General features: G+C 42.2%; 1 protein-coding gene across 14 annotated transcripts in view; it reads right to left on the bottom strand.

Annotated features, from left to right (window-relative positions):
* ANKHD1 (ankyrin repeat and KH domain containing 1) overlaps positions 1-24904 on the bottom strand; it is a 100754-nt gene that overhangs the window by 18648 nt on the left and 57202 nt on the right. For 12 of the 14 annotated variants that reach the window (XM_064387915.1, XM_064387903.1, XM_064387905.1 and 9 more), the window contains exons 15-26: positions 16887-17630; positions 9952-10097; positions 9730-9841; positions 8828-8973; positions 7214-7356; positions 6207-6420; positions 4815-4990; positions 3872-4034; positions 2676-2771; positions 2276-2392; positions 1151-1325; positions 384-837 (exon numbers count right to left, since the gene is read on the bottom strand). In XM_064387915.1, coding sequence (XP_064243985.1) covers positions 384-837; positions 1151-1325; positions 2276-2392; positions 2676-2771; positions 3872-4034; positions 4815-4990; positions 6207-6420; positions 7214-7356; positions 8828-8973; positions 9730-9841; positions 9952-10097; positions 16887-17630 — 2686 coding nt within the window. Of the gene's footprint in view, positions 1-383; positions 838-1150; positions 1326-2275; positions 2393-2675; positions 2772-3871; positions 4035-4814; positions 4991-5537; positions 5727-6206; positions 6421-7213; positions 7357-8827; positions 8974-9729; positions 9842-9951; positions 10098-16886; positions 17631-24904 lie in introns of those variants that run through there. The other 2 variants (XM_064387916.1, XM_064387918.1) reach the window with 2 other exon arrangements.

The following is a 24904-nucleotide window of genomic DNA, read 5'->3' as shown; positions in this document are numbered from 1 at the left end:
ACAATCAAAAGGTAACAAAACCACTTCTGTGTGTGGGTGATTAGTAAAGCTGGCACTTCCTTATTAAATTCCCAGCATTTTCACTTTAAGATCTATTCTAACAAAGCTAACAATGCAATGTGGATGCTTAAAAGGTGCAGAGAGAAAGGCCCATTTCACTCAAGTAGTATTAAAAAAAGGCCAACAATGCCAACAAATCTTGTTCTAACAAGATTTTAAAGAGGTCGTGCTCAACAAACTCAACACAGCTATGCAAATAAAGCAGCCTCAGTCTCTCCAGGCTCTGGGAATGTACAGCTGGTGTAGAGCTTTAGCTACAGAACATTGACACTGGCATGGGTGGAACCTTGTGAAACACCAGGGAAGGAACAGAGCAGCCTCACCTCGTTGGTGTTTTGGAAGCTGAGGTGCTGTTTTTTTCTTCCTGAGAGGGGATGAGCAGGGAGGCATAGCGCCGCTCCGAGGAGTTCGTATCCATGGTGAAGTTCAGCTCCTGGCTTTTCCCTCCACTGCTGCTTTCACTGTTGCAATCTGTGCTATCCAAGTTGTCTGAGTCGCTGTTCCCACTTGCACCACCACCTCTCGGCTCTCCATTTATTTTATTTTTATCTGCTTTTTGCTGTGCTAGAGATATATGCTGATCTGGCAAAATTATCTGCATATTCTGAGGAGTCTCTTTTGTTTTATTTTTCTTATTTTTTCTGTTTGTGCTGGGGGTAGTCACCACATTAGCTCTCTTCTTCCCAAAGGCATTTGTGAAGGTAGTTGAAGTTGCAGAAATTCCAATTGTAGTTGTAGTAGTTGCACTTGGAGGCTCTATAGGAACTTCTTGCTCCACTGAAAGAAAAGCAGTTTACATACAATCAGAACGCACAAAATAGAAAAATCAGCGTCCTAACTGAATACACCACAGCTGAAGTTATGCTCCTTGCTGAGCTGTCAGACTAGCACCAAATACAGCTGTAAATCCTCCAAGAGTGAAAGACTTTTGTGAACAAAGGAGGGGGTGAAAAAATGAGCAAAGGAGTTTTGCAGGCAGCAGCCATGCAACACTGTCAAATATGAGGGACCAGCCTTCAAACAGATTCCTTTACCTTCATGGTTAGAAGGCACCCCCACAACTACACTGTTCATAGAAACCCCTGTTTACCTTCATCATCATTTTCTTCTTCATCATCATCTTCTTGCAGTTCCAGAGTTTCCTTAGGCTTGTTTTCTTCATCTTCTTCTTGTTTTCTTTTTTGTTCCTCTTTCTTCTTCTTTCTCTTTTCCTTTCTTTTCTCCCTTTTGGCTGCAAGAGCTTGTTTTCTGCTCTCCTCTCTTGACTATGTAGGAGAAAAGAATCCATATTTAAACATTTTCACACAGACTAAATTATACTTATAATTCAGATCTTCCCTAGAAATCTAGGGGGAAGGAAAAAAGAGAGAGCACAATGAACTAGAATGACTTTGGCACATACTGAATCATTACACAGAAACTGGACAGACCTTATGCAATAACAGGACTAGCTGGTCCCAAAACTTCTAAGGAACGATAACAAAGTAATAACCAAAACAGAACTATTAAAAAAAAATACAGTTTTAATGGAAGACCAGAAAAATCTCTCATTCTCTCAGTCCTTTCTCAAGCTCAGTGATATTTTTGGTGTGATGTCCTCATCTTTGATTCAAAAGCCAGTACTCAATGGCTCTATTTTTACCTTTTTTTTTTTAAATATATGGAATCACTCATCTGCTGCACTGTTTGTGCACAGCAACTGATGTGTGCTCAACAAGTCCACAACCTGGAAAATTTAATAAACCAATGTGGAACTTGTAAAAAACTGTAAAAACCTCCATTAAGAGAGCCCACTCTTGAGTGTGTTATTCAGAATAATTTACAGTATTCTCAGCAAATGGAGAAGGGGATTTTCTCTATATCTGCTCAACTCCCCTGAGGAGAAGTCCATAAAATGCTTATGGACATGATTTACACCCATAGAAATACACCATGAGACTGGAGACCTCCCTTACTCACACATCCTCTGTGCTGAGGTGATCCCAGAGAGCTACTGCCTAAGGAACTATTGCTAAGTCCAAGCTCCCAAAAAGGACAGTGGAGTGGCTGAAGCAGAGGTCAGTTCTGATTTGCCACTCTCTGTTTGTGCCTCACTTGTATGATCCATTAGGGGACATGAAGACATGAAGACTGACTGCCCCAAGCATTAAAGGAAACAGCCTAAAAATTCACACACAATTCAAAAACTGCTACATGACAGCAATCATCTACTCACTTTTTCCAGGTCTAGCTCCTTCAGCAGTATAGTTGCATTTTTATTGGCTTCTGCAGCCTGCTGGTCTTTAGCTTTCACAATTGTCTCCACACACTGGTGACATTTTTTCAACAGGTCCTGAAATGCAAACTTGTCTTACTACCACTGCAATAAACAACTGAGGAGTGAGGATTGCTCTACAATGAGATTAGCTCCCCTGTATTCATAAACTATTCTCAGAATAGGATCCAACCTAATTTACTTTTGAAGTGCTATAGTAAAAAGGAGACATGCATACATCTCCAAATCAGATATATGTGAGCAAACATGTTCATTCAGTGTTTGAATACTTAAGAATTCCCCATGGATATTTTTGCTGGAAATTCAGGCCAGGGTCTTCTCCCCCTCAGGTCCTGCTCACCTTGTCCGTGATGGTGGCGATGTAGCGCATGCACTCAATGTCTGAAGGAAACTGGTTCACCTCTTTCACCAGGAACTGAACTACTTTCACATGCCCCTAGAACACCAAAGAAAATTCTAAGCTTTTGTATACAATTGTCAACATTCATCATCAAAATACAAGTTTGATATCTCTCAGTTCAATGCAAAACACTGCAAATCAGCAGGAACATTTCTGGTAAGCTGCTGTTTGGGAAGAAGGGCAGCTCCTGCTTGCTCAGTGCTGACAGCACAGCCACTGCTCTGCTTCAAGGTGGCAAAGAGAAGCTCTTCCACAAGTTACTTTTTATTTTAAAATACAAGGACCAGAGGCAGATCTTCATGGTTTTAATACCAACCAAGACACAAGACAACCCTCTTTAGACATCATCTGTCACCCAATCCATTCTCTTGCCACTCACCCCATGGAGCTGACTTAGGACTGTTCAATCACAGGCCAAGTCAGACCAGGAAACTGAGCTACCTGAATGTTATCCTGGCAAGTACATTCCTCTGCTCCCAGGGTACACTGTGCAACCACACAAAGCACCCAACTGTTGCTTCTGAAGTTATGTGAAAGCAAGGCAGTGTCAAAACAGGGGCAAGCTCAGCATTTTTGTTTGTAAAAAAAGCTGCACAGTTATTTGCTCCTTTGTTAAAGGCAAAGCAGCTACAGTTAATAAATTCCTCTGCTTATGCTCCTTGCATCCAACACCACAACTGATGGAACCATTCCAAAGCAATGCTCTTCCTGCCAAGAAGAAAAGGCAGTGGGTGACAGAAGAGCTGACTACACAGTGTCCCATCACAACATATTAGGAACAGAATGAGAGAAGCACAAAGGAATCAGGACAGCTTATTGCAGGACTGGTATTGTGTTTCACCTCCAAAGCAGGACTGAAACAAGCAGTACAGACTGCAGAAATACGGAAATCTCAAACAGTCAAAGTTTTTGCAGAGTGTACAACTGGAAATGATAAAGCTCACACCATTTATGGAACAGTTTTTCAACTCAAGAACTGGATCTTTGTGAAGTACAGTAACTATGACTTTGAAGCAGATATTTTATCAAAGTAGCAATTTTGCCATCTTATATTTGATTCTTCCAAACCCAAGCAGTCAGACTCAAGACCAAACAAGAGGCACTGTTTTGAAAACATGAAAGGAGCTCTCTCCTACCTTGCGGAATGCTGACATGAGAGGGGTAATTTTCCGGTTATCTGCAGCATCCACGTCTGCCCCTGCCTGCACAAGCAGCTGGACCACGTCGTAGTGCCCACCGTTGGCTGCCAGCCACAGCGGGGTGTTTCCTTTCTTGTTGCGAACATCGATGTGTGCCCCTCTAAGAGCAAAACCCAGAGAAAGGCATGAGTAAAGGTGCAAGTCAGTGAGCAAGATCACAGTACAGCTGGATATAGAACTTTAATAACTAAAATACAGTGGCAAGATACGAGAAATCGTGTCTCTGAAATTTGCTGTTTCATCTGCAGGTAGTGACAAGGGGAATATTTAAACCTCCTGACAGAAATGAACACTCATTTCATGTCACCTACTGCACCAGAGATATGCAACCAGCAACCTTTAAATTATCAGTGTGGTGACTACCCACAGGACAAAGCAGTCCCTTAAGATGTTGGCAGCACACTGGGTTATGCTTGAAAAGCTCAAGAGCTACTTCCAGGCTTTGCCCCCAAAGTGACAGTGAGGAAATGCTCACATGGGAGTTGCTGGATTCATACACAAACAAGCTGTCCAAGCCAGACACTGTCTGCCTGCCTCTGGTCCCAGCTGCCTGCTTGGCTTAATTAACACTGCAATAGTGAGATATTCCAGGATAACACTACAGAGTAGGGAACAGATTTAACACCCTATTTTCAAAGCTTCCCATTCCCTTTGCTCTCAGGTGCATGAGGTAATGTGAACAAGAGCACTCTTGCCACAGAGGAATAGGGAGCAGATGTGCCACTAATCATTAGTTATAACTGCCTTGGGTTGGAAGGGACCTGAAAGCTCATCTTGTTCCAACTCCCTTGCCATGGGCAGGGAAGCCACCCACAAGATCAGGTTGCCCAGAGCCCCACCCACTCTGGCCTTAAACACTTAATGAGAAGAAATGATTTACCGATTAATGAGGAGCTCGCAGAACTTGTAGTGACCCTTATCTGCTGCAATTGTTAAAGCCGTATCTCTTGAGGAAGGCACAGGTGGGGCATTCACATCTGCTCCTTTATCAAGGAGAACCCTTCCAACCTCTGCATAGCCTCCTGAAGCTGCTTCCATCAGAGGTGTGAGACCAGTCTGTGCAAAGAGAACGAGTTACTCTGTGAAATCTGCACAACATACTTCAGACAAGACATAAATGATTCCTACAAAGGGAAATCAGATTTTTATTTAGCTGCTTATATTTAGTTTAGGAGCCTAACTTCAAGCAGTCTCTTCCTCAAAAAAGATCCCAAGAACCCAACCAAAAAAAACCCCAACAACAAAACAAAACACCCACACACAAATCAACCAAACAAAACCAACCCAAAACCCAAACACTCTTGGGCTTTGATTTATACAAACCCAAGCAAACTGTTGACTAAGCACCACCAGATACCTGTCTCAACAGCAAATGCAAAGTTTATAACAACATCTCTACAACAGAGGTTAGAACAGATTCAAATGAAGACACAAGTGTTTCTACAAAAATACTCAGAAACTGGCTTTATAGCTTTTCTCTAGCCTCCCTTGGCACTGAGACTGATCTGGGCCCAACTTAGTTGCCAGGTCAGACTGTTAAAAAAACTTACACCAGCTGCTAACATGCCCAACTGACCATTTGAGAGCTGGCTTTTATCCATATCCCCTTTTCTCCAGCCACAGTCATTCCAGAAGCAGGCGGGGTAGACAGACACAGCAATTATTTCAGCAGCCTTAGGAGTTACCAAAAATTCCTTTGTGCTGGGGAAATCAGTCTGGCTGTCTACACAAGCTTTAAGCTTGCTTTATGGCAGGAGACACAAAGCTGTCCCAGAGCACCAAAGGATGGGACCTGTGGAGCATTTCAGAGGCACAGAAGGTCACAGTACTGAAGCCACGGGTTCTACAGCAACGTAAAAGCTTTACAAAGTTTGACTGCACTACTTTGGTTGTAGACAAGAAGTCTGTTCTATAAGAGAATCACAAGCAACACTATTCTCTTCCTGCCTAGACTTCACTTGCATGTAAAAATATCTGTATCTGTTCTGTTACTATCACGTCAAGTTTAAACCTGAAGAAATCTAGACAAGACTCAATCTAAGTTTCATTATAAACTCAGAAGGACCAGTCAGCTTTTCCCTAATGCAAAAAATACATCATCATTGATGCTTTTTTTATTTTTTAAAAGAAACCACACTCATTTCAGAACATTTAAGCGCTCTGATGTAATAACTCGTCTGAGCCCAGAGAAGCTCTAAATTACAGGAAAATTTGAAGACACTTGATGACTCAGAGGCAATGAATCATAAGGAAAGGCAAGTCCCCCACTTACCTTTGCCCTGTGCTCGACATTGGCCTTCCTGTCCAGCAGCAGACTGACCACCTCTGCCCGGCCCTGGAAGCAGGCCAGGGTGAGGGCGGTGTTGCGGTTGGTCTCGATCTGGGCGTTAATATCAGAGCCCATATCAAGCAGCAGCTTCACGGCAGGGACGTGGCCATTCATGGCAGCCAACATCAGAGGAGAAATCCCCAGCTTGCTGCCAGTCCTGAGGGAAAGAAACAAGCTGCAGTGCCCATGGCAGAAGAAAAGCTCTGGGAAGTACAAGTGCCTCCAAGAGCAACTAAATGTTTTGTTCTAAGTCGGAAAGGAACATATAACCTCCACAAAATATAGGCAGGGACCAAAAATAGCAGCATTTTTAATTGATTAGGAGAAACCACCAGAAGGACTATATGCAATAGACAATTGCAATTTATAAACCAGGAAAATATATTTCAGCTGTCAGACATTCTGATGGCTGAAGCAGACATAAGCCTTAAGCTACATCTGATTTTTTCGAAGAAAAACATGCTCCTAGCACAGCTGTAGCTTTAACTTTTCCTAATTAAGAGTTCTCTCACTCTATCTAGTGTTAGAATACATGTGAGTTTTCTTAAAACTAATACAGAGCAGGCTTAAGAGACACTGCTGTGTGTTTGTTCCTCTGCTTGAAAAAGACATCTTCAAGCACACTGAGCTGCCCTGAGCACTTGGCTGCTTTTCTCAGTGTGGTTCTATTTGGAAAGTTTGACTTTTCAGATCTCAGAATGGTGGAAAAGGGAAAGAATAGGTTTGCAAACTATAATCTCTTAAAATTTAGGTAAAAGTCAGATGAAGTTTGTGATAATTAAAGCACTTAAAAGCACTAAGATAACATGAACATAGAAGAAGTCATCAGTGTAAAAACACTGTTGCAAGAAGGTCTGAAAACACCTGAGATGCCAACCTGTGCCTCAGGATGGAGCCAACAGGGAGTGCCTGTGCCACACTGAAGCTCAGCTGGTCACATGGTACATTACCTGGAATTAATTTCTGCCCCAGCATTGAGAAGAATCTTGATGATATTAACATAGCCACCAGATGCAGCAAGGCTTAACGGCGTGTAATCAGACACATTCCTGTGCTCTTTGTTTGCTCCCCGGGCCAACAGCAAATCAACAACCTGAAAAGACAGTATTAATGAGTATTAACAGACATATTGTGGCCTTTGCTATTATCCAGGGAGTGAGAGGATGTTATCACAGACTTTCCAATGTGCTACCAGTTTCCTTTGTCAACAGACAAGATTCCATAGGAAAATCTCCACCTTCCTGTGTTTGGCTTTTCCCTATTTCTGTACAGCCCTCACAGCCCATGACCACAGCAGCTGAGCACTTGCCTGCCAGAAAGATTGTTTTACCTAAATAAAACTGCAAGGCCTTAAAGTGAAGCTCTTCCTGGGAATCTAAATTTTGCAAACACTAGATCTACCCCACTCCCATAATGTCTCACAATGTTTGAGCATCTCTTTCAGAAAAACTCATCTCACAACCTGAATTCAAATGACACTTAAGCCAAGTTTGGCCATCTGTATTATATGAACTTTCCCCCCCAAAAAAAAAAGTGGTAAAAATCAGAGTGACTGATGTTAATGGAACCAGGATGAAGAAGAACTCCTCTATCAGAAGTTGCTTCAGAGAAATAAAATGAGAGAGAATTCAACCATTTTGGTGATGCATTTCAGTGGGCCTCAATTTAATATTAACAAAAGCTAGGTGAGTTCCAAACAAGCCAGAAAAAAAGGCTCTGTGCTAAGCCAGAAACATAAGAGGCAGACTCTGGCATAAAGAAAAAAAATAAAGAGGAAGAAGAGAAGACTTCAGTTGTTCAATATATAATGCTACTGCTACAGGCCATGCTGATCTTGCCTTTTTTATGAGAAGTACTTTTACTGTTAAAGATCTGCAATTCAAAAGAAAAATGGAAACTTTCCAATTTTGGCCAACTATTTTAATCCTTATATTAATCTACTACAGAGCTCTCGGCCATCTCCATGCCATCTTCTAAGGTACTGTGCACTTGATTGAAATAGGAAGGATTTCACAAATCTCATTTGGACAACAACACACACACACAAAGCTGACAGAACTCTGAAACACCCTTAAAAGATGGGTACAATGTGTCCTGCATTGCATCTGCACTTATCAGCCCTATGCATTATCATAAAGCCTCATACTGCCCACACAAAATCCCAGTTTCTGCCCTTGTGTGCCTGCACCAGCTGTTTCAGGTTTGAGAACAGGGAAGATGGATAAAGGAAGTACTCAGTGAATAAAATTATTCAATAAATATCTGCCTCCCTCACAGAAGTACTTACCATGTGAGGACACACTGACTAAAAGACCACAAATTATCATAAGTGACTGTGACCATCAGCTAACAAAATTGGGATAGGCAAGGGAAAGAAGACAAATGTCTTAAATTTCTTTTTCCTTTCTTAGAAGAGGAAAAAGCCTTAAATTAGCTACACTGAAACAGGTGAAAAACCTTCCAGAAAAAAAGCAAGATGTATCAACAACAGAAGAAACCCAACACTGTACAAAAAAGCCCCTATCTGCAGTAACAGCTCCAGCCCTCTGAGGATGTGTCTGTACCTCCTGGCGTCCACCGGAGCAGGCCAAGGAGAGCGGAGTATCCTTCGTGCGCTCCGACTGGGCTTCTATATCCCCACCTTTGTCCAGGAGGATTTCCACGACACCAACATGTCCAGCAGTTGCAGCCAGAATCAAGGGTGTAAAACCTAGAAACACGAGATTGCGTTAAAAAGCAACCTTGAGTATCTCAATAGTATCATTAAGGAGCAGAAAAGCACAACTAAGTTAATTCACAATGACTTCTATTGATCATATCTCTTCCTCAGACTGGCAGTTTCCTACTGGATGCCACAATCTCAGAGCCTTTCCCACCCCTCTTATGACCCTGTCACATCGAGGCTCTGATTCCAGCCAAAGGCTGTTCAAAAGAAACTTAAACAGTTCTTGCAGTGATCAGTTTGGATTAAGTTCTGAACAACTCCTCTCCTTGGAGAAGTCACAGCTTTCTGCATAATTACTGTTAATTAAGCTCCAACCAGTGACCACATCTGCCCTGCATGTGTTGCTGACTGCCAGTGGTCACTGCGAGCTCCAGCACAGGTGGTGTGGTGGTTTTGTTCTCTCAACTCTAAAAGATGTGAGACTTTGCTGAACTCTGTTCCTGAGAACAATGATACCCAACCTGACAACTGCCATCACTCAGCTCTGACAGCCAAGATGGGCTGGTTACCCCCATCAGCTCCTCTATCCAGCTTGCTGAGATCATTTTTAGAGAGTGAGTCTTAAGGACAGAAGTGCCTCATGTTCACAAATCTGTTTAAGATCCCACTCAGGTGCAGACAGAAGCTCACTGGCTTTGTATGACCAATGTTACTACATGAAGTGCAAGAATTCAGTTCACATTTTGAAATTCACTGTCTCAAGCTTTAGTTCATGGTCAAATTGTGTTATGTTTCACTCACCCTTCTTGTCTCTGTGTTCAATATTGGCACCACGGGCGATCAGCACAGACACGAGCTCCTCGTGCCCTCCCGCGCACGCGAGGGTCAGCGCAGTGTCGTGATTACTTTCAGTCTTCACCCCCAGGAAAGAAAAAGAAGCAGATATTCAGAAATATCTCTCCAACAGCACTAGATTTACGTTTCCCCAAGCCAATGCAGTCCCAGCCTAGCTCCATTACTCACATGTGCATCGATGTCCACGGATGGGTACATGGGGAGCACGGACTGCGGGGGCACATTGCCGGCTGCCTGCGGGCAGGGCTCGGGCATCGGGGACTCGGTGGTGTGCGAGGAGCTGGTGGAGCCACTGGGCACTCTGCTATTCACAGCTGAAAATGAACACCAGGTTATTAGTCCACTCTTAGGAATGTCCCATTGAATAAGAAAAATATTAAGTTCCATAAAACTGCAAACTGCAATGGTCTAATATCAGAACAGTAACGGGGGAAGCAAATCGAATGTTCCTAAAAACAAAAAGCAGCTTTGTGGCAGTTAAACAGTGTAAGCATTGTCTCCAAACTGTGATAAGTTAGAAAATAATTTTGTGAATTAGTCTGTATGCATTACAAGTGTGAATTATGAAGGTGATTAGTTACCCTTTTCTAATTGTAACCTTCACTGTTAAAAGAGTTCAATCATATGCTCAGTTTAAGCAGGCAAATTATTTATCACTAACACACAAACCTAATGTTCAAAAATGTAGTCTTCTTCTGCATTCCCAAATTTTTTCACATAAAGGTTAGTGCACACTTAGCCTCTAGAGAAAGTTTTCAGAACAAGATGACTGACAGCAACTCACACTATTAATCATGTCTCAGAGTTAAACCAACCCAGGAAAGTGGAAGGGAAGCAGACAGGAGGGGGCAGCCAACAAAATAAGAAAGCTGAAAACTGTCTGTGGTCCCTAAAATTTATTCTGACTGATGCACAGCCTGTAAAAGATGTCGTCCTGAAGATCCAGCATTGCTCAGGGACACAAGGAATGAAACTTTAAATTATTTACTTTTTTAATGATTAAGAAAAAATAATAACTGAGAATCAGATTTTTTTCACCTAGTTTTAAATCAACAAGCAGAGAAATCTCCCTGGACACCCACTGCAGGGCCAGGACTCCTGCCTGCCTCTGCAACCTGATGAGAGTCCAGGTGGAACCTGGATATCCCTGTAATCAGCTGGGATTCCCTGCCAGGAAGGTGTAACACACCTACACACTGACTTGGTGTGTGCTTTAGCTTCAGCAATCCCTGCTGATAGAGCAGTTGGACTTGACAAGTATTGTCACTGCTGGATTGCCAAATGTCTCTATTGTGTAGCCTCATCAACTGGAACGCCTGGTGAGCTTTAGTGATTCCAAAACACACAGTATTTAGCAGCATTCCTGGAAGAAGCAACTAAAGGAAAACACTAACAGCTACAGGTAGGAAAGAAGCAGCAGCAGCATTTTCCTTTTGTCCAAGTGCTAAGGGAAGATGAAGGATGAACTCAAACCTGTGTATGACCCAGAGAAAAAATTTTGCAAACCAGCTCAACTTTTCTCATTTCATTGACAGATTACACATCAGCAATTACTCACAGGAAAAAGGTGTAGATGGAAAAGTCATAGCAAAAGGCCCAAGATGACCATGAACACCACTAATTCAGCCTATAGAGCTGCCAGTGCCCGACACAGGAAACACAGACTGAAACACAGCAAGGTGGCTCACTTCCACTGTTCTGGAAACATGGCAGGGGGTTCACTGAAATTTGGGCAGATTCCATTTTCAGTTGTATTTTTTAAGCAAACACTTCTCCTTGGTGCACAGGCAAAACCAGCATTAACATGTGGTCACCACCTTTAGGCAATGAAGTATCTGAATTCCTGTTATAACCTTCATGAGCAAACCAGATTTGTATTAGAAGATTCAAATACAAAAGCTCACTATGGATTATCACTCACAGCAGCAAATGAGCATTAATTAATTAATGCAATATGATTGTTTTCTTGCTCAATGCACTGAAGTGCAAGATAATAACTGGATTTCTACAGATTACTCCTTCCAAAATACCATATTATCCTGTCGAGAATTTATGTTGAATCAAGCTGGTCCTTCCTCATGGAAGACACTGGCTCAATTTTTTCAGCTCTTGCAACTACAGATACACATAAAACCACATACATGTGCTGTGCATGCAGAGCAGGGTGTGCAGAGGGACTCCACTGGAGCCACTTTAGGGGTCTTAAAGTTATATATTCCGTGTTGCTGTCACAGGTCCCATAAATTCTCTGTATTTCATAACCATGACTGAAAATATCAAAGTATTTCTTGCATACTTTAGATTTTCATCTTGTGTTTGAAGCATACGAGTGTGCACTATGCACTTCATGTACACAGTAATAACATTAAATTAAACATGAGAGAGAACACCAAAGGCAGTAGAAATGAAGATAAACCCTGAAATGATACCCTAAAATATGGTCTAAAATAAAATCTAACAAATATTCCTACAACACCCACCAATTCACCACCCCCTGTAAAACTACTGAGCTTACAAAATGGCAGGATTTTTCAAAATGCTATTTTTTATTTCCTCAGTGTGGAACCAAACTGGACCCATGGAGCAGCAGCATAATTTGTGGTCTGTGGAGCAAAAAAAACTTGAGAACTTCTGCCTCCAGTTTCATGGGGCTGATTTATCCCAGCTCTAGTTACACAGCAAAATACAGATTTTAAACTTGAAAATGACCTTGCAGCAATGGCTCCAACATGGCACTAACAGGGAATGTCTGTGGTACCACAGCTTAGCCATGAAAATAGCACTGACCCTGTTTGCCCTCGACTCCAGGGAAACACCAGTTTTGTGATAGAGGTTTTAGATGTGTCCATAGATTTCAATATTCAAAAGACTTCCTTACAGAAAAAAATCATCCTACACATGACAAAATCCAGGTTTGCCATGCCCTATGAAGGGTTTGCAATGTTCCAAAGGTCTGTGTTTGTATGAGTTGGAAGCTGAATGCTGGTCTTTAAAGACATGGACAACTGTTTTCAAAGTTACAAAAAAATGTCACAGGAAACATGAGTAAAACAAAAGAAAGCAAGAACTTGGTCTTTTACCCAAATACAACTCTGGAGCATTGACAGTACCTGGAGCAAGCAGCTCTGGATGAGGTTTCAGCTGTAGGCTGAAATTGTGGCTACCCAACTCTTGTCATGACACAAGCATTGGCATTCAGGAATACTGGACTCAGATTTCAGTTCCTCTTTCCTCAAAGGAATTGGGATTTTCAGGACAGAGAGAAGCATCCTTTTCCAAGCTTGTGCAGCCTTTCAGCCTGTCCAGGCAGCTTCTCAGCAACCTGCTACTGCAGAGGCTTTTGCATGTTGGTAACTGCAGCTCCTTTCATGGCTCACCACTCCTCCCTCCAGATTGTCCCAGTAACCAGTTTTACTCCAAACACCAATCCTCAGCACAGTAACTCAGATGTCACCTCCCAAATCCTTACCTTAAAATATCACAAATCTGTATCACCAACTACAACCAGAATGTCAGAACCAAACAACAAAGTTTCTCAGATCACACCTGAAATTTCAGTTTGGAAACATCAGCTCACAGGACGAGAGTGGGACAGAAAAGCACACACAGTCTCTTGACTCAAAATACCGGCTGAGCAAAACAAAGAGAAACAAAAAGATTCCAACTAGAGACAAACCCCAGCAACACAGAAAAGTTCCTCATCTTTAATACCCTAAACCAGAAAACAGCCTCAGTTCAGATACTACAACTAAGAAATTTGCGATGGAAAATGCAGAAGATTAACTGAAATGAAAACTCCAAATATGCAAGACAAGAGGCTCCAAGAAACCAGACAGATACTGAGTAATGAAAATGATCGCTGTGTTCCAAATTAATTTATTGGTTTCCCACTCCAAACTGGACCAAGTCTGTCTCTTTTGTAAACCTCATTAAAATTTTGACTGTAATAAGTCACATTTTTAATGTACTATTAGGTGCAAGATTTTTGCAGCACATCAAAATAAACTCCACTACAAACAAAACATTCTGGAGTGGAAAGAGCTTCTTCATTTTTAGGTTTTAGTTGATTTTCCAAAAGGTACTTATTTGGTTACTTCTGTGTAGTTTTAACAGAAGAGGAGATGTGTGCATGACTCACTGACACTTTGCACCTTGACATCCACCACCTAAACACCTCACAGCTGAGACACCCTGCCAGCATGATTGTAAGATAAATACTCCATTTATGTATGCTGTCACTGTTAAGTTGGTCAGCAAAATACAAATTTGTAGCTTCATAGAAATCAAAGTTCTCTCTTACAACTGGTCCCAGCTGAGGCTTGGAAAGATTTGCCTCCCACATCACAGAATCCCAGAATGGTTTGGGTTGGAAGGAACCTTAAAGCTCATCTATCCCACCCCCTGCCATGGGCAGGGACTGCTTCCACCATCCCAGGGTGCTCCAAGCCCCATCCAGCCTGGCCTTGGACACTGCCAGGGATCCAGGGGCAGCCCCAGCTTCTCTGGGCAACCTCATTTCTCATCACCCTCACAGGGAGGAATTTCTTCCCAATATCCATCTAACTCTGCCTCTGGCAGTGGGAAGCCATGCCCTCGTGTCCTGTCCCTCCAGACCCTTGTCCCAAGTCCCTCTCCTGGAGAATTTAGGCTCTGGAAGGGGCTCTGAGGTCTTCCTGGAGCCTTCCCTTCTCCAGGTGAGCACCCCCATTTCTCCCAGCCTGGTCCAGAGCAGAGGGGCTCCAGCCCTTGAAGCATCTCTGTGGCCTCCTCTGCATATCACTACTGCTAAGAGCAACAGGAAAAGGTATTTCAGGGCAGAGGAAAAAAAAAATTTATGTTCTTCTGACACAGTCCTCACCCCAACTGAAATACTCAGAAGGAACAAAAATGCTCATACCTCTTCTAAACCCAGAGTCACTCACTAACATCACTGCAGCTCCAGCACTGGGATCAAGGGGAGCCCTCAATGACACCCTGAGTGTGGGACACAAGCTCCCTAAAACCCAGGCCCTCCCAGGCACCAGGCACAAGCCCCTGAACCATTTTACCTGGCATCTGTAGTGGGCATGTAAAAACAGATCTTGTAACAGCTTTTGTTGCTCAAAAATTCTTTATAAAATTAAGGACTATGGGATAAGTTTATCAGAAAAATGCATTTTAGATACGGATCAAAGAGTTCAGAGTATGAGTAGATAAATTTACCATTTGTTTTTACATGGCTATAAATCTGATCTATAGTAGGATTATAATTTACAGGGAGATCACTTTTACACAGTCTGGATTTACAAAATGAGAAAGACATCTATCTTCTGACAATTTTTTTGGAGGGAAGTGAAAGAGACTTATGAGTTTCAGAAGAAAATATACTTCAATAAAGCTATCAATACATTTTTGCAGAAGCCTCTGGAACTCAATAACTAAAGAATCCTCAAGTTGCATTTCTGTAGATGTCATTTCCAATGCAGAAGATGGTGCTCTTTGTAGTGATTTTTGAAATAAGTAAATCTCATGTCTTAGCAAAAAATGTCTTTAACTACTTAGCAAAACCAGTAGCTGTTTTCAGAAAGCAAACCAATGTCTATTCAACTTTTTATAATTATTTTTAAGATACAGTTTCTCTGCTGTTTGCAATCTTTTTTCCCACAGCACAGTTCTCACACTCAGCTGGACTGCAGCACTTTTCCCAGTGGGGACACTGAGGTTGTGGCTGCAGAATGAGCTGCTGACCACGAGAGGGTACAGACTCCATGGCCTTGTGCCAGACACGTTCAACTCTCAGCAACAGCAACTACTCCAAAGATTAATCCCTTGTTGATTATGTTTTGTGTTAGCCATTCAAATTTTCCTCCTTATACACTCCAGTATTAAAATTTTGAGTAATAAAAATTGAGAATGCTTTAATGTTGGCTAAGTATTCTGAGGAGCACCACAGAGCAGGGAGGCAGGCCCACCATGCCAGAACAGGAGGAACTAAAACTGATGCTCTATAAAACAACTGGAATAACAGCGAGGAAAGGACAGGAGCTGGTACAACCACCCCACTACTCCACCAACTCTGGGCTCCACGGGTGGTTGCAAAGTCACAACTACTCTTGACTTGCACAAGCTTGATGCAATTACCATTCCAAAGGCTCCCAGGAATGGCTGGCCAAAGATCTCACTGCACACTTCTACAGCCTTGACATCAGAGGACACGGCAGTGACCACGAAACGGAAGGGGCAGGGGGAGACAGACAGGAAATAATGGGCAGGGGTACAGGCACAAGGTACAAAGAAAAGTTGAAAAACACCAAATTAAAAAAAAAACTACAGACCAAACAACACTGGCTATATCCTACATACCTCCAGCAGCAAACCTCAATCCCAGTCAAGTCCAGGGAATGAAGTCACCCAAAGTGATCCCTGTTTCTGCACAAGGGCACTCACACAACCCGATGTGTGGGCATTCCCATTCCTCTTCACACCGTACCAACACGTGGAAGGATGTTGGGGTTTTTGCTTTTCATCCAGCTAACAGGACACATTTTTGCCATGTGGAACATCTAACCAGCAGATATTCCTGTACAACACCCAGGGTTTAGCAGGGATTCTGCAAACACAAGCCATCACAGAACGGAGTGGTTTTGTGTGGATTCCAGGCTGTGTCCCTTAAGCTCCAGCAGCAAGGACAGGGATGTGTTTGTCCATAAAAGTGACAACAATTTGGCTCTTTCTAGAGATGGCTACCACATTGAAGAAAGTCGCTGATAAGCCTGCACAGAAAATTCTACAGAAGATATAATTCTGTCATGCTTTTGGGTTTCCTAATGGGCACTACGAATTACTCATGATGAGGCTTTTTAAAGAAGCACAGAAAAAGATGAGGCCAAAGGGACTAAAACAGGTGTCCAATACAGGAAGTTTTGCACTTTGGAAAAAAAGATATTTAAAAGTATCATGTTAGAATTGGAAGTCACTGTTAGGATTAATAGCACTAATCAGGAACTTTATTCTTAAGCAAGTATTCCCAAACTGGAAAACCCCAAGACGTATTTGGAGGGAAGGAGAGAGAGGGAAACTGAGCACACAAATTAATGCAAAAATAGGTATATTTCTTAACCCACCTGCTATTAGGTCATCAAGAGTGTCGGTAAGCGTCTGTGCTGGAGTGGCAACCATTAATCCGTCTGGTTCTTGAACTAAGAGCCCCTGCCCAGCAATTTGCTGCTGCTGTCCTACATTCTGCTGATTCCCTAATGCTTTCTGCAGTTCAAGAGACTCTGTCCCATTAAAACCTAAGTTACCAGAAAAATTACATTGCGGTGCTGGCAAAGGCTGGATAGGGACAAACTCTATTTGTTCAGCAGGTGGTGGAGACTGGTGTTGCTCATCATCTTTAGACAAGATTGTGTCAACCTGAGGTAACCCTGAAAAGTTATCCTCTGGCAGACCCTTATCGGCTTCCACTTCTGGGAAGACCCCTGTAAGTGAGCACTGCTGCTGCAGGGCAGGTGGTGTGTCTGTCTGACCTTTGGTCTCCAAATATTCTTTGGTAAACTGCTGTTGGGTTTTCATCTGCAACTGCCTTTCCACCTTCTGCAGCTCCTTCAATATTTTCTTCTTCTTCTGTACTTGTTCTTCTCTGTTCTTTTTAAGTTCTTCAATCTTATCTTTATTTAAAGGTTCACCTTGAATTAATTCCAATGATTTAAGTTGTGCTTTTTCAATAGCACTAATTCTCTGTCCAAGTTCATTCAGCTTGCCTTCAGTCTCTTCTACTATGCATTCCAAAGGCTGGTATGGGTGAAAAGGTGGCAGTAGGTCCTTATCTGCTACCTGCAGGGAACTTGACTTCTGCTTGGATGCACCTAAGCACATGAAAAATGTTTGAAAAAATGCCATGCTGAAGATACCCCAAACCTCCCCTCTCACCCACCAAAAATAATAATAATAAAAAATAAAATAAAAAAAAATCTTTACAACTAACACTGCACATCTGTCAAAGCACAGAAAGGTAAACCCTACACTCCATGTTAAGACAAGAAAGGACAAAGCAGATAGATGGAATTTTCAATATTGATCCTCACATGATCCCTTTGAGCACAGCTACTGAATCTTACAAGGAACCTTGACAATTTCTGACATAGGTGACAATGCACTTGGGAAGGGGAATCAGCAAGAACAGCAAGGCAATTTACATGATCTACTGAGTTCCCAAAGTTCTTCTGTGTGTGCAGAGCTTAAAGTAAGAGTATTTTCCAGAGGCTGGCTTCCAACAGCAAGGCTAGGAGCAGAAAGACTCTGGCTGAGAGCAGACTAACCTGACAGTAAGATGATACTTTGAATTAGGATTTCTCTGAACACTGTAGCATTCACCTTCACACTACAAGCAGAACCTGCCACTGCAAACTTAGTGCTTTCAAATGGAGTGTGAAGTTTTAGCACATTTTAAAAAATTCTGGGACTAAACTAACAACTTGCTCACTTCTCCTTCCAGTACCAAATGAACAATTCTGTTCATTATAAAGACTTTAAAAATAACCTTCACCAAGGCCCACCAAACCTGGGCAGCCCGGCCCCAATTACTGACTGCCCTCAAGCAACCCATGGCTGCTTTCCCAAAAGCCACATCTGGGAAACTCTAGTCATATCTTACTGAAAGGAATCTATTAAGTGCTGAAATTTTAATTATTACTTCAGTAAGAACTTTAATTAAAAATGTGAAAGGCTTTAGCCTGATTAAATAATTTTTTCTACTAATACTCATTTGCTTTACCAAACCACTGATATATGGAGCCTCAAAAAAAAAAAAAAGGAAAGAAAACTTGAAGTTTTACAAAGCAGACTCACATAATTAATCATTAAAAGGGGAACTAAAATGATGTACAGTTTGAGCCATGGTTTAATAAATTACCTAAACATTACACAGTCAAGTGAAAGTCTGGATGCAAGAACTAAGCCATAGATCAGCCACCAGCCCTGGAAGGATTAAGTTTCCCAAAACACAGACTGATTTCTGTCTGGGCCATCCTTCACCAATACACTAATTCACAAATAACTTCACTTTGCATTGCTGTCAAAACAAGAGTCACATACACCTCACTCAGAAATGAATCTTTTCTGGAAGAACTAATTGTAAACCAAACAAATGTGAGATTTTTCTCTCATAAAGAGAAAGAACAAATATGAGAATAGAATTGGACCAACTCTGTACTGAATACCTTCAGCAGACTCCTGGGAAAGCAAACCATATGTAATTATATGAGAAACAACAAGAATCTTACTAATGCCAGGAAACAGCCCAGAATTTCATGGCCACCCCTAAACAACCCCAGGAAACAGCCCAGAACCCCACAGCCAACCTCCAACAACCCCAGGAAACAGCCCAGAACCCCACAGCCAACCTCCAAGCCCAGGAAACAGCCCAGAAACTCACAGCCACCTCCAACAACCCCAGGAAACAGCCCAGAACGCCACAGCCAACCTCCAACAACCCCAGGAAACAGCCCAGAATCCCACAGCCCCTAGAGCCACTCTTCAGGATGCTCCTTGTGCAGCTCCATATCTGTGCAGCTCAGCAGTTCCACATGAGCACCTCTCCCCACCACTGTTACTTTGTCTCTGACCCACGAGTGAGTCCCCAGGCAATTTCTCAGCAGACAAGAAGGAATTTGGGGGAAGTTCAGCAATCCCTGGCTCTGGGCTGGCTGGTGCCTCTTTAGCTCGAGTCTGCTCTAACTCATGGCCTCTTTGGCTTTGTGGGGCACTCAGGGGTTATGCTTTAATTTTAACAAGTGTAATTAACAGGTTTGTGACACCACTCCTGAGAAATACATTTGCACTCACCAGACATCTCTGCAAGGTTTGCCTGTATCATTGTTTTGAAATGAAGCTGTGCTGCACTGCTATAGTAACCAAAGTGCAAAGGAACCCTGCCTTCAGCTGAGGTGGGAGCCTGTGCCCTGCTCTGCTTCCCGTCACCCCTAAGGCTCCTGGGTTTATCAATCCCACCCTCACACAAGGCGTTCCCACTGCCCAGCAGCTCTTCTATCACTCCAGTTCAAAGAGCCTCCCCAATAATAAAGTATCAATGTTGTCCCTCTCAATTAACTCTGAGCTGGGGAGAGAACAAACCTGCCATGGGAAAGCTTTTCTAGGAGCACCAGAGCAGAAGGACAGCCCCACCTGGAGATCTGGGCTGGGCTCAGACAGCAGTTCCAGCCAGGAATCATCACAGAAAGGTGGGAAGTTTCTGAAGACTGGTGTTAGGAGAGCAGCTGGGCTCTCAAGTTCCAGAAAAGGTATAGAAATTTACATTAATCAGCTGCTAATTAGATAGCACAGGCACTTTTCAGGCTCCAGATCACCCTGTCTATGCCAGAAAACATTTGCAACCTGTAACTGGAGCTACTGGAAGAGGATGAGGGGTAGGAAGAAAGATCTGCTAAACCTGACATGTCCACCAGAACCATCAGGTCAAACCAGAGGTGGAGAAGCTACACTGTTGGTAGCTTTGAACTTGCAAATATTGGATGTACTAAAAACCAGCATTTCCTGGTTTCTCCAAATCTCCTCTATATTACAAAATCCTGGAAAATACTGTGTCCATTTTAGTACATAACTATGAACACAGACTTTACACTTCCACTTTTGAAATACATAAATTCAGTAAGACTTAAGAATCCAATCACAGGCCAGATCATAATCACGTCAACCCTTTTAAAAGAATTTATTTTGTACATTTATGTTTTGGGGGCAGCATCAGTCATCTACACAATCAACCTACTACCAAAATTACACCTAGCAACATTAAGCTGTCAATCTGACCTCAAAAGCAACTATTTTCATCACTTTTAGAAGACTTGTTTAATATGAAAGTAAGTTATTTAGACTGAAGATGACTGAAATCCAGATGTTGCCCCACAGACACCACCTGCCATCCAGTACCATGGTTACAGGAAAAAAAAAAGATCAGCAAACCCAGAGTGGTTCTGGGTGTGCTAGGAAAGCCACAGAGTAAAGAAGGGACTGATTCCCCAATTATTTTGTGAACAGTATCACCAATTGCTCTTTTATTTGCATTTCCACAGGTTCTGATCCCTACCCTGTCCAACAGAGCCTTCACCACAATTCCTGCAGAGCATGCAGAGATGTTCAGCCAGGTTTGTGACCTCCATTTATGACTCAGGTAAGACCTACTCTGCCAAACACAGCTTCCCACCCACTTCTCTGATCTCCACCTCCCCCATGAGGTGACAGCTGTTTCCTATGGCAATTTCCTGCACTGCTCCCATACATTTAAGATCATCTCCCACAGAGCTGAGTTGCAACAGCCCCTGACCCCAAAGAGCCTCTCACAGGCATTGTTCCTGGTCTCTTGAGCAGAGAGGACACCATGACCAGGTTTTAATGCTTCTGGCTGCAAATAACATTTCAAGTCCCTAAATACTGTGAGCAAGAACCTGGAAAAATACCCTTCAGTTCTGTAGTCCTCAGGTGGCTTTCTCAAGCAATTGAACTCTTCTAATTTGAATCTGCTTAGAACACATTCAGTATTTATACAGTTGCTGCCAACAAACAAGTTTGATACTGTATTTCCTCATGAGTGGTTATGATTCTCAAGGAAGTTGCTCTTCTAGCTCTGATTTATAATCCACAGGATGTCACTTCTTCCAGGAAAGAGATAATTTATATGCCTTTCAGTTGTATTATACTTTTGATTTTATTAGACAAAATTCTTATTCTAAAAATTCTAATTTTATTAGACAAAATTTGTTAACAGCTCCTTAATTTCTATGGTCATTATCAAATGAAAAAAACAAGTGGATTGAAATCCAAAGAGTAAAATTGAAAAGATTTTTTCCATTCCAGCATAAAAAAATGACAGTAAGAAAAAAGTCAGCTGTGTGATACACATTTGTACATTCAAATACATCTTCTCTGCTGGAGACCCTGTTATAGAAATCTGTATCAATCACCATGTCATTTATGTGCTCTGTAACAGAATTGCTTGTCCATTGTTCTTGCACTTGAGGTTTCTTTTTGTAAATCTGATTTCACTCAGAAGTTGAGAGTTCAATTGGTAGCCTGCAATTAAAACTCACCAGCCCCATCAACATGAATAAAATGAACTCAATACTGAATTTGCTTGAAAATTCTGTGTTTAACTATTATTTGTACCGAAAGAAACTCATCTCTAAGGACCTGAAGAACCAATCAGTTGCTCCATACACACACAAATGCAAAGTAAATATCACATAATCTTGCTAATTTGGAAAAAAAATTAGCCTACATTTCCCAAGAAAACTGATCTGCTACATGGTTTTTCATCCATACTGAATTCTTCTTTATAAAGAAGAGGTTAATTGGTAGAAGGCTGAATGATGAGTATGTTCACAGTATCCCTTCTGGAACCATGGAGTAATTCTGCCAGTCTTTATCCCTCCTGCAGCTGTTTCTGTGGAAAACTGCAGGGAATAGCTGCAATGCTATCCAACAGGCAATGGTTACACAGCTGAAACCAAGCCAAGCTGAACTCAATTTTCAGCCATTCAAAAATTTGAGTTACTTTCTTATCTTAAGTCTTCTTCCCAAGTTTCCTCTGGTGGGTTCATGGTATGCAACTGGAAAATTGCTAAGATGTAATTGAATTAGTTGGTGGCAAGCAGGTGACTGAAGCTTCAAAGGAGCAGAATTTCACAAATCACTGTGAAAAGACTGTTACACATTTGTGCTCCTGGGGATCTACACATGTCTGGGTGTCAAATCACCTGCCTGCACTGCTGAGGATTTGCAGAAAAAAGGCTTTAAGTCTACAAAGAAAGTATTAGTAAAGTTCAGAAGTCAGGAGGCATGGATGGTGAAATCTCCCTTGGGAACTCATCCCAGATACCTGGGCTAGTTGCTGACCCAGGCAGGAAGTTTCCAGGAGGAAATGGCAAGAATTGATCAGAAGATGTTGAAGCACATTAAACAATGAATAGGCAGCTGGGACTGTGCAGTAGAAAAATCCGGTAAAAATCAGAATGCAAAAGCTGGAAAAGCAGGAATATCAATTTGCCTTACTAATGTTTTTACCTCCATATGAAAGCCATATAACTTACTAGTTTTATTGTTAACCTGGCCCCTAGTTTTATTAAATCACACAACGCAAGAAATCTTGCAGAGATATATAACTCAGCATTAGGCATAGAAGTCAGATATCAGATTAAAAAGAAAATTTATTGAATTTGTATCTATTGAAGTTACATAGAGTTTGTTTTTCTTCCCCTTCTCCACACCATCAGATTGTTAGATTTAGCATGGGGATCCAGGAAATACCATATATTGAATATCTAGCTGAGAAAGCTCAGAGATTCCAGAAGTATCACTCAGCCTTAGGGGAACTCTGGGATCAGAGGCAAACGTGGGCAGCTTGCACCTGAATAAGTCTATTTGGTCTTGTGCAATTCTAGAAAAGCCTTGCACCCCAAATGAGAACCACTGCAAGTTACTGCCCACTTAAAAAAGGCACTAGAAATGTCTAATGACAGCATGTTGATAGGTTTTAAGTACTCACTTTAGGCCAATTAGTTACTATGTAAGCACAATTTCAAAGAATGAAGTAAAACAAATCTAGAGAAAAATGGATGTACTGAAAACCTGATACCTCCTTCTCCAAAACCAGACTGCTTTGAACTTTGACACATTTAAAAACTGCTGATGTTAGTAAAAAATATTTTGACTAAGAAAACAACCCTGCTGCTTTGCACATGCTCCCTGAGCATCCCTTGTTGTCCCAGCATGTTTGATGATGATCTAGAGCATGCTCTGGGTTCCACCACAAGGCTCTGCAGGAACCATCCACTTGCATTTACAGAAGAGAGGGGATTATCAACAGCTGGTTTCCTGAAGAAATCCAGCAGCATTCCCTGGGACTGTTGCCTGGGCTGGGCTCCAGCCCCTCTCCCAGGGGAGCAGGAGCAGGGTCATGTGGAGCACAGCCCTGCACTGGATACATCCTCAGGCCTGTGGAAACAGCACACTTGGGTTCTGTACCCAAAAAGCTCCTTGTGCTGAGCTGCTGCACCACAGCTGCTGCTGAGCAATCCTGCCCCAGTTCAGCGAGGGCAGAATCCACCAAGGAAGGGACCTCCTGCCTCTCCTCATGGAAGCAAAAGGAGCTGAACTGGGATTTCTTTTACATGGACATAACAGACACGTGCTAAATGTACTGCACTGAGAATAATGCTTCTTAAACAAGCAAGAGCTGAGGTCTGGTCAATCCCATAACTAATTCTGCTCCTTTTTTCACCTGTTTTTTCTTCAGTTCTTTCCAAGTTATCATCTTGGTGTGTCACCTTTATCTAAACCCCTCAAGATCCACTGTTGCCTCTGAAATGTTTCTCTTTTCAGTTACTAGACACTGATATTAAATCCTTTGTCAAAGTAATTATTCAAATGGTAGTGATTCCATGTGCCTCCATGCTTTACTGAAGAATAATAACAAAAATTCAAAATTAGACCATAGATTCCTTTTGAAAACCTCATGTCATATCTGAATTGTAATAGGAACACTTAAACGTGCTCAAGTTTTACATTTGACTTGCCAAGAACTCTTCAGAAAACAAGCTGTCACTATTGCATTTCTTGCAAAACTCACACAGGTCCATAAAAAAATCTTACTGTGCTAAGGTTAAGGAGGCAAGGAACTGCTCTCCTGCGCCCCAGTAGTTCACGCTTTGTACAAAAACTCAGGGGCTACTTCTGATTGAAGGCAAGTAATTGTTCTGCCCCAGATAAACAATTTTGTTATGCAAGAACTTGACTGCTCTGCTGCCTTGGAAATAACGAACACCTCAACTCACTCCCTCTTTTGCCCCTCCCCTCCCAAGAAGTTCAGTGGTGGAAGTCTGGTGAATTAAAGCTGTGTGTGTGTAACAAGTCACAAATGGCAGCTGAGCACAGCACACTGACTGCACTGCAATGAGCACACAGTGTTTAGCACAAAAATACCATTTTCCCCCTAAGATCTCATGTGTCTGAGAGACACAAGAGATTTGCACAGTTTTTGGAATGCTTCATCAGCCTGATGACACATTTGGGATTGCTGCACCTCCTACAACACAGCACAGATGAGTTTTGCTGACACGCATGAAGCATG

Source organism: Passer domesticus, chromosome 13, assembly GCF_036417665.1.
Source record: "Passer domesticus isolate bPasDom1 chromosome 13, bPasDom1.hap1, whole genome shotgun sequence".
Classification (NCBI taxonomy): Eukaryota; Metazoa; Chordata; class Aves; order Passeriformes; family Passeridae; genus Passer; species Passer domesticus.
This window is presented reverse-complemented; position numbering and strand designations above follow the sequence as displayed.